This window comes from Somniosus microcephalus, chromosome 3 (assembly GCF_052327205.1).
Source record: "Somniosus microcephalus isolate GS21.2 chromosome 3, FLI_Smic_1.0, whole genome shotgun sequence".
Taxonomy (NCBI): domain Eukaryota; kingdom Metazoa; phylum Chordata; class Chondrichthyes; order Squaliformes; family Somniosidae; genus Somniosus; species Somniosus microcephalus.
Window position 1 is genome coordinate 117,032,317 of NC_140989.1, and position 19,137 is coordinate 117,051,453.

Sequence of the window (19,137 nt, forward strand, 5' to 3'; positions counted from 1 at the left end):
CAGCAATCCAATTGTGCTACCGCCAGGTTTCACCATCGTGTTTCAGAGCAGGCGTGCGTCACATGGGAAAAGGGTTAAAATCACAAAGGCCTTTCAAAATGGGATAATAGAGGCAATTTAGTGCTTCTTAAGGGCCTATCCCGCCTCTTGGAAGCGGGACGGAGACGGGAACAGTAACCACGATTTCTGGAAAATTGGATGGGGGCGGGGTTGGGCCTGCTGCCACTTTTTGCAATTTTAACACCCCATACGCCTCCATTCCCGCCTCCACGGCCATGGGAAATTCTAGCCCATAGAGTACAAAAGCCAGGAAGTTTTGCTAAACTTATATGAAACACTAGTTCGACCCCAGCTTCAGTATTGTGTCCAATTCTGGCCACTACACTTTAGGAAGAAAATGAAGGCGTTGGACAGGGTACAGAAGAGATTTACTAAAATGGTTCCAGGGATGAGGGATTACAGTTACGTGGATAGGCTGGAGTAGCTGGGGTTGTTCTACTTAGAGCAGAGAAGGCTAAGAGGAGAATTGATGGAGTTGTTTAAAATCATGTAGGGTTTAGATAGAGTAAATAAAGAGAAACTGTTTCCAATGGCTGAATGGTCATTTTTACGCAACGAGTGGCTAGGATTTAGAATGCACTGCCTAATTGGGTGGTGGATACAGGTTGAATCGTAGTCATCAAAGGGGAATTGGATAAATACTTGGAGAAAAAAATTTGCAGGGATACAGGGAAAGAGCGGGGGGAGTAGGACTAACTGGATTGCACACACTCTGGCCACAATCTTCCAATCCTCCTTAGATATGGGAGTGGTGCCAGAGGACTGGAGGATTGTAAATGTTACACCTGTGTTTAAAAAAAGGGGAGAAAGATAAACCGGGAACTACGGGCCAGTCAGCCTAATGTAGGTGGTGGGGAAAATTTTGAAGGCCTTATTTCAAAGTTTGCAGATGACACGAAACTCAAAGATAGTAAACAACGAGGATGATAGTAACAGAATTCAGGAGGACGTAGGCAGACTGGTGAAATGGGCTGACACATGGCAGATGAAATTTAACGCAGAGAAGTGTGAAGTGATTGCATTTTGGTAGGAAGAATGAGGAGATGCAAAATGAACTAAATTGCACAATCTTAAAGGGGGTGCAGGAACAGGTAAACCTGGGGGTATATGAACACAAATATTTGAAGGTGGCAGGACAAGCTGAGAAGGCTGTTAAAAAAGCATATGCGATCCTTGGCTTTATTAATAGAGGAATAGAGTACAAAAGCAAGGAAATTCTGCTAAACCTTTAAAAAACAGTGGTTAGGCCTCAGCTGAAATATTGTGTTCAGTTCTGGGCACCACACTTTAGGAAGTATGTCAAGGCCTCAGAGGGTGCAGAGAGATTTACTGGAATGGTACCTTCGATGAGGGACTTCAGTTATCTGGATAGACTGGAGAAGCTGGGGTTGTTCTCCTTAGAGCAGAGAAGGCTAAGAGGAGAATTGATGGAGGTGTTTAAAATCATGTAGGGTTTGGATAGAGTAAATAAAGAGAAAATTTCCACTGGGTGAAGATTTAAGGTGATTGACAAAAGAGCCAGAGGTGACATGAGGAAATCCGTTTTTACGCAAAGAGTGGCTAGGATTTGGAATGCACTGCCTGACAGGGTGACGGAAGCAGATTCAATAGTAACATTCAAAAGAAAATTGGATAAATCCTTAAGGAGAAAAAAATGACAGGGCTTGGGGAAGGAGCGGGGGAATGGGACTAATTGGATAGCGCTTTCAAAGAGCCAGCACAGACACGATGGGCCAAATGGCCTACTGTGCTGTATCATTCTATGTATCCCAGAAAGTCTATTTGTTAATTTAAATTAGGGTGTGAATAAATAATTAAATAAATTAATAATTTAGCTGTAAGTCCTTGGGCTCTTGCCTGTGCGCTGATTTTGCCGTGACTTTTCTCATTTTTCTCTCTGTTTGTTTTAGCCTCTCAGGGTCTGGTGCTCTGGTGCCTGCACTGCCACTGGTCATAACTGCTCAGATTTTAAGAGCACAGATCAGCGCACCACACTTTCCTGTGGGCAGTGTAATAGCAGAGCAAGCCCCTATTCCATCTGTGTTCCAACAGATAGTACTTTGTTAAGAATGTTGTACTTGATCTTAACTAAAAGCCAAGAAATTATAATTTGTAAACTTCCCTCATTCTCTTGTGGCCCACTGTGAAGCCAGATTCAGTCCTCTGACCACTTATTTCTGCTCAGACGACCTGCTGTCTGTTGTGCAATGGGCAGGACTCGGGGGAGGGGTCATGGTCCTCATCTCTCTAGCTGAGACCTGTCTGTGTCAGCAGGGGGCTGGAGCCAGAAATGCTTCCTCAAACCCAACCTGAAGACGATTCATACAGGCAAAGCAGCAGCATTTTAGGTTCTACTTGGATTTTACAGAAAGAAGACAGAGAGCTGATCTATCACAGAGCACTCAGAAGAAGAGGCCAGCCAAGCGTATTGCCAAATTGGCAAGACTCCTGCTCCACTTTAACCCACCCCCCCCCACCACCGAGTTTCCGACAGGCAGCGGGTGTTAACATTCCCACCACCCCCACCCTGTGAAGACCAGATTAGAAATGAATTTTAATCAGATTGCATTGACATGACCGTCACATTTCTGCATTTAGGATTAAAAAGCTTTTCAGATTGGTCGGGGCGTGAGAATTTTCCTCACTCACTTTTAACAATTCAGTTTCTGCTCCTCTGCGACTCTCATAGTTGACAAAGGGACAATTTTTGCTGTTTCTCTCTGCTCACTGCTGGGCTGACTCCCATACCACACGGGGTGTTGCTGTCCTGCTGCTCAAGGTCCACTCCCTCGCTGCTATATGCTTGCTTCGCTGGCCATGGATTTTTCCCCACTCCATTCTGCTTTCAGAACTTGCCCTGCGCTGGATGGACTGGCTCCTCGGCTCCTCCTGCAGCTCTCGGTGTTGCGTGCTCCTCGTTGCCTAACAGCTGTTCTTCGGCCCATCTTCATCTGAACTGAACTGTTGGTTTTACCCTTCACCTCCCCTGGATCCCTAATCTTTGCTGTTCTCAGTCCCTGGGTTTCATGCCCACTGCTCCATGCTTCTCCACTATCCTAGCAGGTCCGCTGTTAACACCTGAGGTCACTCTACACTTCCGCTGGACCCCAGGATCACCCTCCGCCGGTCAATTTTCCTTTCCTCTTTGGCTTTATGAATCCATTGGAGTTTCCTGCTTTGACTCCTGCAGCACAGCAGCTGATTCTCTGCTCCTCCGACAGCTCCTCAATCCAACATCTCTCCTCTGGTGACTCCAAACCTCTCTCCTTCTCCAAGCTGCCTCCACCCTGTCTACAACTGAACTTCATCCCATCATAACCGTCTGCTATGAGGAGGCGACCACCCACCAGCTCCTTAACTTCGGTGATGGTGAAGTCGCCTCCCCGCAGCAGAATACCACCATCGCGACCACTGCCTGTAGTTGCTGAAGTGCGGTAGGCCGCACTCCTGCAGGAACAACAGGTCGGCCTTGACCTTGGCGAGGTACCCCAAGGTGGAAACACATCGCGTAGTGCTCTTGATGCTACGCACATTTATGCTTGCAATTTTTAAACCCATTTTAAAATTTAAATAGAGTCCAAAGACCCATTTTAACAAGCAGTCCTTTTTGCTGTTTCCAGCCCTTGGGAATGTTCCTGCATACCCACGATGTCAAAGAAAGTCTGTACTTGCCCTGGGCTGAGGAACTCGACCTGGTCTCTTGAGGGGGTGCTGTGCCGATGGGGTGATGAGGGCGGTGAGAAGAAGTTTTCCTCATTCTTGGGTGGTTCTTCCCTCAGCCTGTCGCCTGTGGTATTGCTGCTCCCGGTTTCCCGGAGCTGGTGTGTGTCGGACGATTCGTTGCTCCCGGTTTCCCGGAGCTGGGGTGCGTCGGATGCTTTGTTGCTCCCGGTTTCCCGGAGCTGAGGTGTGCTGGACGCTCCGCTGCTCCCGGTGGTCTGGAGCTGGGGTGCGTCGGGCACTTGGCCGCTCCCGGTGGTCTGGAGCTGGGGTGCGTCGGGCACTTGGCCGCTCCCGGTGGTCTGAAGCTGGGGTGCGTCGGGTACTTGGCCGCTCCCGGTGGTCTGGAGATTGGCTGCGTTGTGCCCTTCATTGCCTCCGGTGTTCTGGGGCGTGGTGGTCGTTTCTGTCTCTTTCCTTGCGCTTGGCCGCTTTTTCTGTTGGTGGTGGCTGTTCTTTTCTTGCCCTTCCTCATCAGATGAGCAGCTGCTGCTGTTGCCCGTTTGGGACGTGTGCTGCCTTTTTTCCACAGGCCTGGGTTTTGGCGGCATCTCTCTTCTTTGTGTGAGGCTTTTTTTCTTGGTCTTTCGTTTGACCTCCTGCCATTCTCCCGGTTGTTCCCCTGCTGCCTCCTCTTCCATCGGCTCTGGCTATTGGGGAGGAGGCTGAGTGCTGGTTGCCGGGGTTTGGTCGTTTCCACTGAGGGCCTCTGCGGTGGGAGCGGTGTTGGTCTCCTTTGTGGCGGCCTTGTTGGCAGGTCCTTTAATTGCCTGCGCATAGCTGCTGCTGCGCTTTGGGCAGGCCTTGTAGAGATGGCCTGTCTCCCCGCACAAGTTGCAGCACATGCTCTCCTTACAGTCCTTCGTCTGGTGGACTTCCTGCTTGCAGTTCCGACAGATGGTGACAGTGCAGGTCGCCGCCACGTGCCCGGATCTCCCGCAGGTTCGGCACACCCTGGGTTGTCCCATGTACACCATGTAGCCCCGGCTTCCACCGATGGCAAAGCTGGAGGGGAGGTGCTGGATGGCTCCTTTGGCATCCACTTTCAGGGTTACTTTGATCTGGCGTTTGCTGGTCCAGATCCCAAACAGGTCATTGATGTCAACGCTGTTCCCGACGCTATCGACGTGTCTGCCGAGGAACGTCAGCACATCGACAACAGGGATGTGCGGGTTGTACATGTGTACTATGACAATCTGGTTTCTTAGTGTTGGGAGAGTGAATAGAGGCTCCGCAGTCATAACTGAAAGCAGCGCTTCACTCCCCTTTTCCTTGACTGCCTGCAGAAATTTCAGGCATGCCGCGATGTTCCTGAACGTCACATCGAATTATCCACTGCTAGGGAAATCCTGCAGTGAAGATGTCCGCAACTTGGAATCCGCAGCATCCAGTCAAGATCCTCGTCACGAAAAGGGAGCGATCGATCAGCGATTGTCCCTCCACCTTCTTCACTGTGACTCGGACAGTGTTCCGGACTCCCTGTCTTGCTCCTCGATTTGCTGCAATCTCGCTTGCGGGTCGCCCTTCGCTCCAGGCTCTCGAGCTCGCTGTTCCGTTGACCGCTGTCTCGCCTGCCAATCGCTCTCCGCCCCGGGCTGCCGAGCTTGCTTCTTCATTGGCCGTTGTCACGCCAGCCAATCGCTCTCCGCCCTGGACTCCCGGGCTCGCTTCTTCATTGGCCGCCGTCACGCCTGCCAATCGCTTTCTGCCCTGGACTCCCGGGCTCGCTTCTTCATTGGCCGCCGTCACGCCTGCCAATCGCTTTCCGCTCCGGAGTCCCGAGCTTGCTCCTTTATTGGCCGCCGTCGCGCCTGCCAATCGCTCTCCGCCCTGGACTCCCGAGCTCGCTCCTTCATTGGCCGCCCCCTCGTCTGCTGATCGCTCTCCGATCCAGGCTCTCGAGCTCCCTCCTCGGTAGGCCGACACCTCGCCCTGCCGGTCGCTCTCCGCTCCGGAGTCTGGAAATTGCTCCTCCCCCGTTAGCCCCGGTCTCGGCTCCCGATAGCTCTTTTCTCGGGTTCCCTCGCTCGCTGCTCCGTTGGACGCCATCTATGCAGATCGCTCTGCTCTGATTGGGTCTAAGCCGAAGCCAGCATGAAAATGCAGCCAAACCAGTATCGCGACTCAAGGTCAATTAGCATTAGAATCAAGCAGTTAACACTTGATCTTAGCCAAAAGGCCGAGAATTGTTGGTTTATTCCCTTATACTCTGCATCTCTTTGTGCTTGGCTGCAGGTTAAATGCCTTTAATTGGTTTGTGCGGAGTTTTCTGCGTAAGTTTTGGGTGTGGAAATACATGAATGTGACCAGTGATGGCTACTTTTGATTGTTGAGTCTTTGACCTTTCAATCATTTGCAGAGTATGTATGATCTTGTGGATTTACACATTTGTGACTAGCTGTAAACTGTGGCAGCTTTGAGCCCATTGTTGTATGGGTTGTTGTACTTTTAAGAACAGAGCAGAGCAGCAGCAGCAGAGAGCTGCTTTAAAATGTTGCTGAAAGATAAGTTGTGAGCTGTATTTGCAAGTGAAATGACTTTTGGTATTTGGAATGTAGACTGAGCTGAGAGTGTGAGCGTAGCAGCATGCCAGCAGCATGCAAGGTTTGTCAGCAGCATTTAGTGGTTTTAAATTTGAGAGCGAATGTCCAGAGCGGTCGCCTGTGTTTGTTTTGAAGTTGTTCCTTGGTGTGTTAGATTTTGAAATGTACACGTGGTGGGGAAAAAAAGTAAAGAAAAGAAAGTGGATGTTTTTCATGAAGCTGTTTTTAATTTTTGAAAATCTCCTGAGAGGGAGGTGCACCATTCTCAGAGGCACTGCAATACCAGGTCGATGCGTGGAGTGGACGGAGCAAGCCCCTATTCCATCTCCCTGTTCCAAAAATCAATTTAATATATGGTCCCCAGATAGGGGACGTATCAGATATTAAACTGATAAGAACAGATTTGTTTTTTTCAAAAATATATACTTTATTCATAAAAATCTTTGTTCACGTACATGACAATACAGTCCACATCTGGTACAATACAAATTAACTTCAGTACATGGCACTCAATTTACAAATTACATTACATTTATCATTACATATATCAAAGCTTGTTGCAATGCACTCCACAAATCATATTACAGATGAAAGCAGTACATGGTACTCTCTTTACAAAAACAGGTGCATTTTCATTACACATTTTATAAGTCATACAGCCCGAGGGGGGCCAAGATACATTCCAACACTTGTCAAAATACATGACATTACAATCCATCAATCATATTACATATGGCATAATACACATGAATGCAGTACATGGTACTCTATTTACATCAACAGGTTACAAGTGCTTTACAATTAACACACTTGTACATCATACGGCCCAAGGGGGGGTTTTCTACTGGTTTCAGCCCCTCGGCGTGCACTGGCGGGAGGGCCTTAAACTGTGGCCCTTCCCCATCGTGCCTTTGCGGCGGCGGCACCAACCTTTAGTGCGTCCCTCAGCACGTACTCCTGGACCTTGGAATGTGCCAGTCTGCAACACTCGGTCGTGGACATCTCCTTGCTCTGGAAGACCAGCAAGTTTCGGGCAAACCAAAGAGCGTCTTTCACCGAGTTGATGATCTTCCAGCAGCAGTTGATGTTTGTCTCGGTGTGCGTCCCTGGGAACAGTCCATAGAGCACAGAGTCCTGTGTTACGGAGCTGCTCGGGATGAACCTCGACAAAGACCACTGCATCTCTTTCCAGACCTTCTTTGCAAAGGCACATTCCAGAAGGAGATGGATGACGGTCTCGTCCCAAGCGCAGCCTCCTCGCGGACAGCGTGCGGTGGAGCAGAGACATCGGGAGTGCATAAAGGATCTGACGGGGAGGGCCCTTCTCACCACCAGCCAAGTTATGTCTTGGTGCTTCTTTGTAAGTTCTGGCGATGAGGCATTCTGCCAGATGACTTCGACAGTCTGCTCGGGGAACCATCCGACAGGATCCACCATCTCCTTTTCTCGTAGGGTCTTGAGGACGATACGTGCTGACCACTGCTTGACGGCCTTGTGGTCAAAGGTGTTTCCCTGTACAAACTTTTCCACGAAGGACAGGTGGTCTGGCACGGTCCAACTGGATGGAGCGTTCCGCAGCAGCGTAGCCAGACCCACCCTTCGCAACATCGGGGACAGGTAGAACCTCAGCACATAGTGACACTTGGTGTTTGCATACCGAGGGTCTGTGCACAGTTTGATGCAGCCGCACACAAAGTTGGCCATCAGGATGAGGGTGACGTTGAGTACGTTCTTTCCCCCTTTCTTTGGAGATTTGTACATCGTGTCCCTCCGGACACGGTCCATTTTCGATCTCCAGATAAAGTGGAAGATGGCTCGGGTGACTGCGGCGGCACATGGTCGGGGTTTGGGCCACACCTGTGCCACGTACAGCAATACCGACAGCACCTCGCACCTGATGACCAGGTTCTTGCCCACGATCGACAGGGAGTGCTGCTCCCACATTCCCAGTTTCTGTCATACCTTGGAGACACGCTCCTCCCAGTTTTTGGTGCACGCCCCGGCCGCTCCGAACCATATTCCCAGCACCTTCAGGTAATCTGACCTGACGGTGAAGGGAACAAAGGATCGGTCGGCCCAGTTCCCAAAGAACATGGCCTCGCTTTTGCTGCGATTAACTTTCGCTCCCGAGGCCAGTTCAAACTGGTCACAGATGCTCAGCAGTCTGCGGACTGACAGCGGGTCCGAGCAAAAGACGGCGACATCGTCCATGTACAGGGAGGCCTTAACCTGAGTGCCTCCGCTGACTGGGATCGTCACCCCTCTTATGCCCGAATCCCTCCTGATTGACTCGGCAAAGGGTTCGATACGAACAAGACAGAGGAGAGAGGACAGCCCTGCCTGACTCCAGATTTAATCCGAAAGCTTTCTGATTCCCACCCGTTGATTAGAACTGCGCTACTGATGTCTGTGTAGAGCAGTTGGATCCAATTGCAGATTCCCTCCCCAAATCCCATTTTGGAGAGCACGTCCATCATGTACGTGTGCGATATTCTATCGAAAGCCTTCTGGTCCAAGCTGATTAAGCAAGTGTCCATCCTCCTGTCCCGCACGTAGGCGATCGTATCCCTGAGTAGCGCGAGGCTATCAGCGATCTTCCTGCCGGGTACGGCGCAGGTCTGATCCAGGTGGATCACCAGCTCCAGAGCAGTCTTGACCCTGTTGGTGATGACCTTGGACAGAATCTTGTAGTCCACATTAAGCAGCGAAATGGGCCGCCAGTTTCTGATTTCTTCCCTCTCCCCCTTCTGCTTGTAAATGAGGGTGATGATGCCTTTCCTCATCGATTCTGACATGCTGCCGGCCAGAAGCATACCCCCATACACTTCCAGCAGGTCTGGGCCCATCCAGTCCCACAGAGCCGAATACAACTCGACCGGTAAGCCGTTGCTTCCGGGAGTTTTACTCATCTCGAAGAACCAGACGGCCTTTGTCAGCTCGTCCAGAGTTAGCGGGTGATCCAGACTCTCCCGCTTGCTGTCGTCTAGCACCTCCGAGATAGACGACAGGAAAGACTGGGAGGCTGCGCTGTCTGTGGGCTTCGCGTCGTACAGCCCGGCATAAAAGGATTTGCTGATCCTTCGTATGTCAGGCTGCGAGGACGTCACAGAACCGTCTTCTTCCTACAGGCTGTCGATCACAGAGCTCACTCTGTGTATCTTTTGGAAGAAGAAACGCGAGCCGTCTCATCCTGCTCCACGGAGTGGACTCTGGAGCGGAAGATGATCTTGGAGGACTCTGAGGCATAGAGCGAGGCTTGCTGGCCCTTCACCTCTTGGAGTTCCTCCCCGACATTGACCCCCTCCCCGACATCGACCCCCATCGACTGTAGCAGGAGCAGATTCTGCATACTTTTCTGGAGTCGGGACATTTCCCTCTGTCTCTCTCTCGCCTTCTGAACACCTTTGAGGATGAAGAACCTCTTGATGTTCGTCTTGATCGTTTCCCACCAGTGCGCCAGGGAATCAAAGAGGGGTTTCACGGTTCTCCAAGCTTTGTAATCCCTTTTGAGTTCCTCAATGTTTTCTGGGGTCAACAGTTTCACGTTCAGCTTCCATATCCCTCTGCCAACTTTCTGGTCTTCCTGTGGGTGACAGTCGGCCAGTAAGAGGCAGTGGTCAGAGAAGAACACCGGCGTGACGTCGGTGGATCTGACCGTGAGTGTTTGGGACACAAACAGGAAGTCTATTCTGGAACGGACGGATCCATCTGGTCTGGACCAGGTGTATCTGCGCGGCGCTCTGTCTGCAGGGTTGCTGAAGACGTCGTGCAGTTTGGTATCTTTTACCGCTTCCATCAAGAGTCTGGACGTGGCGTCCAGTTTGTTGTCGGCTCTGCCGGATCATCCAGCCGCATCGATGATGCAGTTGAAGTCACCGCCCAGAATAACCGGCCTGGACGTCGCCAGCAGCAGCGGCAGCTGCTGGAAAACGGCCAGCCGCTCGTTCTTGAGAGCCGGGGCGTACACATTGATCAGCCTGAGTGGGGCGTTCTTGTACAACACGTCTGCTACGAGGAGGCGGCCTCCCACCACCTCCTTAACTTCGGTGATGGTGAAGTCGCCTCCCCGCAGCAGAATACCCAGGCCGGAGGCACGGCAATCGTTGCCTCCTGACCAGATCGACTGGCCATGGGACCACCATCGCGACCACTGCCTGTAGTTGCTGAAGTGCGGTAGGCCGCACTCCTGCAGGAACAACAGGTCGGCCTTGACCTTGGCGAGGTACCCCAAGGTGGAAACACATCGCGTAGTGCTCTTGATGCTACGCACGTTTATGCTTGCAATTTTTAAACCCATTTTAAAATTTAAATAGAGTTCAAGTCCCATTTTAACAAGCAGTCCTTTATGCTGTTTCCAGCCCTTGGGGCTGTACCTGCATACCCACAATGTCAAAGAAAGTCTGTACTTGCCCTGGGCTGAGGAACTCGACCTGGTCTCTTGAGGGGGTGCTGTACCGATGGGGTGATGATGGTGGTGTGAAGAAGTTTTCCTCATTCGTGGGTGGTTCTTCCCTCAGCCTGTCGCCTGTGGTATTGCTGCTCCCGGTTCCCCGGAGCTGGTGTGCGTCGGACGCTTCGTTGCTCCCGGTTTCCCGGAGCTGGGGTGCGTCGGACGCTTTGTTGCACCCGGTTTCCCGGAGCTGGGGTGTGCTGGACGCTCCGCTGCTCCCGGTGGTCTGGAGCTGGGGTGTGTTGGGCACTTGGCCGCTCCCGGTGGTCTGGAGCTGGGGTGCGTCGGGCACTTGGCCGCTCCCGGTGGTCTGGAGATTGGCTGCGTTGTGCCCTTCGTTGTCTCCGGTGTTCTGGGACGTGGTGGTCGTTTCTGTCTCTTTCCTTGCGCTTGGCCGCTTTTTCTGTTGGTGGTGGCTGTTCTTTTCTTGCCCTTCCTCATCAGATGAGCAGCTGCTGCTGTTGCCCGTTTGGGACGTGTGCCGTCTTTTTTCCACAGGCCTGGGTTTTGGCAGCATCTCTCTTCTTTGTGTGAGGCTTTTTTTCTTGGTCTTTCGTTTGACCTCCTGCCACTCTCCCGGTTGTTCCCCTGCTGCCTCCTCTTCCATCAGCTCTGGCTGTTGGGGAGGAGGCTGAGTGCTGGTTGCCGGGGTTTGGTCGTTTCCACTGAGGGCCTCTGCGGTGGGAGCGGTGTTGGTCTCCTTTGAGGCGGCCTTGTTGACAGGTCCTTTAATTGCCTGCGCATAGCTGCTGCTGCGCTTTGGGCCTTGTAAAGATGGCCTGTCTCCCCACGCAAGTTGCAGCACTTGCACTCCTTACAGTCTGACATAATAAAGACTCACTACGCACTTGGTTGTACATAAAGCAAGGCTTTAATCGACTTGTAACAAAACATGGAGGTCTAGTTAGTAGTCAGTAGCTTCCTGTTTCCAGACTGTCCCTGGCCAAGTTGGGCCCACGCCTGAGTATTTATACTCCTCGGGCGTCGCCCTGAGCTGGCCGTTCAATAGTACTTCCTGAGTTACTTCTTGTAGAAGTTGCGATTTATGACATTCTTCCTCCCTAAAAGGTTTGGAAGTCCAGTCTTCCTTTAACGGACTAGGCGGACCAAAAATAGCCGTAGTCGTTTAGCTTTCTGCTTGTGACTGGAAGGCACGTCGCCCTGGACTGTGTCCTGGTCCCTGGGTCGCTTGGTCCGTACCGGTAAGTCGGTGGAGTCCATGTCGTCTTGATTGTCCTGTGGAGGCCTGGGAATATCATGACTCCGGGTGCGGGTCCCCACAGGCGCAGAGCTGGCCTCATCCTGGGTCGTAGCCAGAGATTGTCCGGCGTCCTGATTTCGGGTGGCCATCCTACGGGGAGCGTTCGGCTCCCTGAGTTGATCCGGTAGCACTGCCGGCAGATCCCTCGATGTCCCAGGTAGGGCGTCATCTTCATAGGGGTGCGGAGTGTTGACATCATCATCGTGGGACCCTACATCATTCGGGCCCGTGTGACCGGTTGGGCAGGGTGCCAGATCTCTGAGCGAGATGGTGGACTCCCGGCCATCGGGGTACTGCACATGCGCATACGTGGGGTTTACCTCCGTTAACTCCACCTCGTCAACGAGAGGGTCCTTCTTGGCCGACCGGACGAACCTCCGGAGTAGCACAGGGCCTGGAGCCACCAACCATGACGGTAGAGATGTCCCATGTGTAGAGCGACACCGGAACTTGAAGAATCGCTCATGAGGTGTGACATTAGTGGATGTGGAGAGAAGAGATCTGATAGGGTGTAACACGTCGGGGAGCACAGTTTCCCACTGCTGGTCTGGTAGGTTGCGTGACCTCAGTGCCAGACGAACAGCGTTCCAGATGATGGCATTGTATCGTTCAACCTGTCCATTGCCGATTGGGTGATATGGTGTCGTCTTACTCGAGGCGATTCCCCGTTGGGAGAGATAACTTTTAAGTTCACTCGACATAAAGGAGGGACCCTGATCCGTGTGGATAAAATTGGCCGTCCCGCAAAGGGAAAAGACCTGATCGAGGCATTTAATTACCATAGAGGTAAACATATTAGGACAGGGGAAGGCAAAGGGAAAGCGTGAATACTCGTCTACCATCGTAAGTAGGTAGGTGTTCCGTGTCGACGAAGGCAATGGCCCTTTAAAGTCTATGCTTAGCCTCTGCATAGGCTGCATTGCATGTATGAGTAAGCCATCTGATGGGCGGAAGAATTGTGGTTTCAATTCTGCACAAATCCTACAGGAGGAGCATGTTTTCTTTACGTCCTCCGTTGAGAATGGTAGATTTTTGGAGCGCACCAAGTGCAACATACGGGTAACGCCAGGATGGCATAAGTCCATATGCAGATCCGCCAGAGTCGACGTTGACATTGAAGAGCAAAATGCCCGTGTGAAGGTATCTGGGGCCACACTCTGTTTGCCGGGTCGGTAACGGATAGTATATCCAAAGGCGGCCAGCTCCATCCTCCAGAGTTGAATTTTATTATTTTTGATTTTCGTGCGCTTCCGGTTATCCAACATGAAGGCCACGGAGCGCTGGTCGGTTATCAGCATGAAATGACGTCGAGCAAGAAAATGACTCCAGTGGCGTACAGCCTCGATGATGGCTGTAGCCTCCTTCTCGACGGGGGGGTAATGGAGCTCGCTACCCTGTAAGGTTCTGGATAGGAATGCCACGGGCCGACCACCTTGATTCAAGGTAGCCAAGATCGCCACCTCCGATGCATCGCATTCGACCACAAAAGGAAGGTTTTTGTCAGTGGAGCGAAGCGTGGCTTTCTCCAGCTGTCGTTTGAGGAGGTTGAAGGCAGAAATAGCCGTTGCTTCTAATGGAAAAGACTGTGCATGAAGCAGGGGCTGTATTTTATCGGAGAAGTGAGGTATCCACTTTACGTAATAAGCAAACATGCCAAGTGCCCGACGAAGAGAGCCGAGATTTGTAGGGGGAGGGAGCTCATGAAGTGGACGAAGTCGCTCTGGGTCCGGTTTAATAACACCGTTGCCCACTCAGTAGCCGAGAATGTTCACTGATGGCACCGATTTCACCGATTTGGATTCGTTTAACGTTAAGTGGCGACGACGGAGAACGTCAAAAAATCTCTGAAGATTGGCGTCATGCTCCTTTTGATCATGGCCGGCAATAGTGATATTGTCTAAATACGGAAAGGTATCCGTCAAGTTCTCTTGCCGGACTAGGCCATCCATCGCCCGTTGGAAGACGGCCACCCCATTGGTGACCCCCAAATGGAAGGCGACGAAACTGATAAAGCCGACCATTGGCTTCAAAGGCCGTATACTTTTTGTCAGAGTCTTTCAGCGGTACCTGATGGTATGCGCTCTTTAAATCGAAGGTTGAAAATACCTTGTATTTGGCAAGGTTGTTGACCATGTCATCTATGCGTGGTAGCGGGTAAGTATCCAGATCGGTATATTGATTAATAGTCTGCGAATAATCAATACACAGACATTTCTTATGTTGTTTTAAAGGGTTTTTCACAATGATGACTTGAGCCCGCCAGGGGGATAAACACGGCTCGATAATACCGTCAGCTAAAAGGCGAGAGATTTCTGCCTCGATAAATGCTCATTCGTCTTGGCTAAAGTGCCGTGATTTGGTGGCTATGGGTTTACAGCAGGGGGAGAGATTGGCAACAGGGAGGGCTCAACGAGTAAGGCCGCCAAGAGCGCACAAAATGGCACCTCAGAAATGGTAAGCTCCAGCTTCGACCCTCCAAACTCAAAAGTGAGTCTTTTGAGCTGCTTCTGGAAGTCCTGTCCCAGAAGCACATCGCTACATAAGTTTTCGAGTACTCCGAGCCAGGTGGAGGGATACGTGCGACCATTGAGGATGAGGTTGACAAGACAGAAGCCAGAAGAATTGGTGGTCAGAGTCATCAGAGCCATTGCAATCTCCCTGTCCGAGGGATAAATGCGCAGTTTTAACCTGCTGACAGCCCGCTTACTAATGAAGCTGTCAGAGCTGCAGGAGTCGATTAGCGCGCTTAGAGTGTGCCCATTTACTGAAACCTTCGTAGCTGCATGGGACAAACTTTGGGGAAAAACAGCTGTGATGGGAGGAGGGGTAATTTTTCCTTCGGCAGCTGTAGCCTTAGCAGTGGTTCTTGGGGGAGGAGCAGCTCCATAGATAGCAGATGTGAAGCTAACAGGAGCTCTCGACCGGTATATTTTAGAGGAGCAGCCTTGTTAGCAGAGGCCCGTGACTGGCATACCTTGGAAAAGTGTCCTTGCTGCAATGATTGCAGGTCGCATTACGAGCCGGGCAAAATTTTCTGTAATGGAACGTACCTCCACAAAAGAAACACTTTCTTCCTGATTACCAGGATGCTGCTAGGGCGGGGTCGTCATCAGCAAAGGCCTCTAGGGTAGGGTCATCGTCCGTTAGAGTAGAGTCATCATCAGTGGGGGCATCCACCCGAGACCTATTGAAAGACTTATTAAGGGTGATAGCTGCCGCCCGTGCACGTGGTGGGAGATAAGTGTCTGCATTCTTCTTGGCCAAGTCCAGGGAACACGCCTGGTCATAAGCAGCCCGTAAATTGAGGGTTTTATTTTCCAGCAGGCACTGACGTATAAAAGGGGACGCAATCCCATTGACAAAGGAATCGCGGATTAGTTCCTCTTGATACTGTTCAGCTGTAACCGCTTTAAGTTTACAATCTTTGCTGAGCCTGCGAAGTTTCTGGAGGAATTCATCGAGTGATTCCCCAGGCTGCTGCCGAGTTGTGGCCAGTAGGTGTCGAGCAAAGATTTCATTCGGGGACTTGACATATAGGGCCAGAAATTAGGTTCGGGGGCTTGCCGCGCGTTCAAACCCCCGATGTGCACTTACCCGGCGCGCTGACATTTCAATCCTGGCCCGCATTGCATTTCCTGTCACTGGCCCGCTTCAGGTCCTGCCGCGCTGTGTGTGCGTGACCCAGCGGCGTACTTAGTGCGATGAGCTGGCTGGGATCACGTGAGCACTGGGCAACCAATGGGAGGTTGCAAAAGTTCATTCATGAGATTGATAGTAAGAACTGTCAAACTCATGAAAACTCCTGGCCCCAAAACACTAATTAAACTTGAAAGAAAATTTAAAAAAACATCGCACTACTTAAATAAACTATAAATAACTGTAAAAAAACTATTTTAAATAATAATTTTAAATTTTGAAAAAAATTATTATATAAAAAATCGGGGCTAAAAATACACTTACCTTACAGTAAAGTCTTCAAAAAAAATGAACCTGTGGAAAATTTTTCTAATTTTACTTAATAGACCACTTACCTGTTAAAAGTAAGTACTTACGGCTGCTTTTTCCACGCGTAAAAACCGGAGTCTTTTCCCCACGGGCAACTCTAATTAAAAAAAGGGAAGTTCAGCGCGCACGCGCTACCTGAAACATTGCACGCGTTCTGCCTCTTAACCCCTTGGGTCAGAGGAGAGGAAATGCCGGTTTTCCCCGCATGCGCTGTGCATGCTGAAAACCGGCAATTCCTCCGGGCCCACGCGTGAGTACCCCGTCCGTACTCACGCGTTGGGACAGGAATTACTGGCCCATAGCTGCTGTAAAATTTCGATAGCAGCGCCGTAGTCTATACAGTCCTCAATATAATCATACACATGAGGGGATACGTAGTTAATAAGCATTCGTAACTTATTAGAGGCACCCGCCCCACATTCTTCAAGAAAGTTGCTAAAGGTACAAAACCAATGCTTCCATACCTTCGCTGCCGCAGGTGCATTCGGGTCCAGGTCGAGACGAGCAGGTCTAAGGAGTTTTTCCATGATGGATCAGTTTCTTGCCCAGGTCCCTTTCTGCAGTTCGAGTTGCAACTGGTTGTTCCGAATCACCCAAGGCGTGGAGACGATAACAAGTCGATTAAATTGACGTAATAAAGACTCACTATGCACTTGGTTGTACATAAAGCAAGGCTTTAGTCGACTTGTAACAAAACATGGAGGTCTAGTTAGTAGTCACTAGCTTCCTGTTTCCAGACTGTCTCTGGCCAAGTTGGGCCCACGCCTGAGTATTTATACTCCTTGGGCGGCGCCCTGAGCTGGCCGTTCAATAGTACTTCCTGAGTTACTTCTTGTAGAAGTTGCGATTTATGACACAGTCCTTCATCTGGTGGCCTTCCTGCTTGCAGTTCCGACAGATGGTGACCGTGCAAGTCGCCGCCACGTGCCCGGATCTCCCGCAGGTTCGACACACCCTGGGTTGTCCCACATACACCATGTAGCCCCGGCTTCCACCGATGGCAAAGCTGGAGGGAGGTGCTGGATGGCTCCTTTGGCATCCACTTTCAGGGTTACTTTGATCTGGCGTTTGCTGGTCCAGATCCCAAACAGGTCATTGATGTCAATGCTGTGCCCGACGCTATCGACGTATCTGCCGAGGAACGTCAGCACATCAACAACAGGGATGTGCGGGTTGTACATGTGTACAGTGACAATCCGGTTTCTTTGTGTTGGGCGAGTGAATAGAGGCTCTGCAGTCATAACTGAAAGCAGCGCTTCACACCCCTTTTCTTTGACTGCCTGCAGAAATTTCAGGCATGCTGCGATGTTCCTGAATGTCACATTGTAGGGGGTTTTGGTTTGGGGTTTGTGTCTGGCCAGTCAGTCGTATCTGAGCTGCTCCAGCCCCGTGCGGTTCGAATCGCTTCCCCTTTGGTTCTGACCACCGGACTTATTTACAAGTAGCGATATAGACAAACGAGACCAGTGGTTCGGTGCAAATAAAACCAATGTTTATTAAAATAGAGAAACAATTACTATACAGAGACAAATCACTATGGATGCAACACAATTACACTTAACAGGGGAGGAGAAACGGACACATCGAGGGAAAATGACTAAAATGACACAATTCCCCTTAACTCCCACCCTTTTACACCCATCTAGGTTGTCTTGTGATGGGCCAGAAAATTGATGCTCACCAGGCTAGGATGTTGAAACGCCTGCTCCGTGCCCTGTTGCCTGTTGATGTTTTTAGGTTTTCACCGCCTCAGAGCAGAGATACCCCAGTAATTCAAACGTAACTGCAGGTGTCCTACTTCCCTGGACGGGCTCTTCGTCGACGATCCTCTCGCTGGGTTGATGATACGGCAGGGCACTGGAGGCGAGGCGAGAGAGAGAGAGAGAGAGATGGCTTCCTGAGGGACTAGTTATATCCCTCCCGGTAGCCCTTATCCCACGCCAGATCAGCTCATTTCTTTGTCTGACCTGGACGTGTTGAAGCTTATACAAAGGAAACCGATCTGGGCCCATCGACCTGGATGGCCGGTTAATCGGTTTTAAACGTCTCATCAGTGTTCCCCTTTGTCCAACTGGTTTCGTGATGGGGCCATTCCAGTTTGAATGCCCCGTTGATCGTTTGTAAACAGTGTCGATGTTCTCTAACGAAGGTCTAAGCTTGTCCCATTACATATTGAATAGGCCTGGCTTGCTCTTGATTGCTTGTGCAAACAACCCTGATGGGCTTTAATCAGAGGCCCGAATGCCACTGGGTTTGCTTCTCATGCATAACTGCAGAAGGTCTGTCTGCATTCTAATTTCTGGAAAGTTCCTTCTTTGTCAGTCCAAACTGAAACTTACAGGCCTTGGCCATGAGGTTGACCGCAGCCATCTTGTTGAGCCCTGGATTTTAAACTCAGTCCAGCCAGGGTTTCTTCAATAAGCCAAAAGTAAATCTTCGGGGGAGGCATGAAATTTGCGAATCCTTTCAACATCGAATTAACCACTGCTGGGGAAATCCTGCAGAGCGAAGATGTCCGCAACTTGGAATCCGCAGCATCCAGTCAAGATCCTCTTCACGAAAAGGGAGCGATCGATCAGCGATTGTCCCTCCACCTTCTTCACTGTGACTCGGACAGTGTTCCGGACTCCCTGTCTTGCTCCTCGATTTGCTGCAATCTCGCTTGCGGGTCGCCCTAAGCTCCAGGCTCTTGAGCTCGCTGTTCCGTTGGCCACCGTCTCGCCTCCCAATCGCTCTCCGCCCTGGACTCCCAGGCTCGCTTCTTCATTGGCCGCCGTCACGCCTGCCAATCATTCTCCGCTCCGGAGTCCCGAGCTCGCTCCTTCATTGACCGCCGTCGCGCCTGCCAATCGCTCTCCGCCCTGGACTCCCGAGCTCGCTCCTTCATTGGCCGCCGTCGCACCTGCCAATCGCTCTCCGCTCCAGGCTCTCGAGCTCGCTGCTCGGTTGGCCGCCCCCTCGTCTGCTGATCGCTCTCCGCTCCAGGCTCTCGAGCTCCCTCTTGGCCGACACCTCGCCCTGCCGGTCACTCTCCGCTCCGGACTCCCGAAATCGCTCCTCCTCCGTTGGCCCTGGCCTCGGCTCCCGATAGCTCTTTT

The 19,137-nt window shown here is 51.2% G+C and overlaps 1 protein-coding gene and 1 pseudogene across 1 annotated transcript; both read right to left on the reverse strand.

Annotated features, from left to right (window-relative positions):
• Positions 1-6,572: 6,572 nt before the first annotated feature.
• LOC147121284 (U2 spliceosomal RNA) lies at positions 6,573-6,747 on the reverse strand (annotated as a pseudogene).
• Positions 6,748-7,205: 458 nt separating this feature from the next.
• Positions 7,206-8,267, reverse strand: LOC147121285 (uncharacterized). The gene has a single exon (XM_085977744.1). The coding sequence runs from the start codon at positions 8,265-8,267 to the stop codon at positions 7,206-7,208; it is 1,062 nt and encodes a 353-aa protein (XP_085833870.1).
• Positions 8,268-19,137: the final 10,870 nt, after the last annotated feature.

Excerpts from the sequence above, each read along its gene's own strand:
- LOC147121285 (XM_085977744.1), bottom strand. The coding sequence starts at position 8,267 with ATGTGGGAGCAGCACTCCCTGTCGATCGTGGGCAAGAACCTGGTCATC.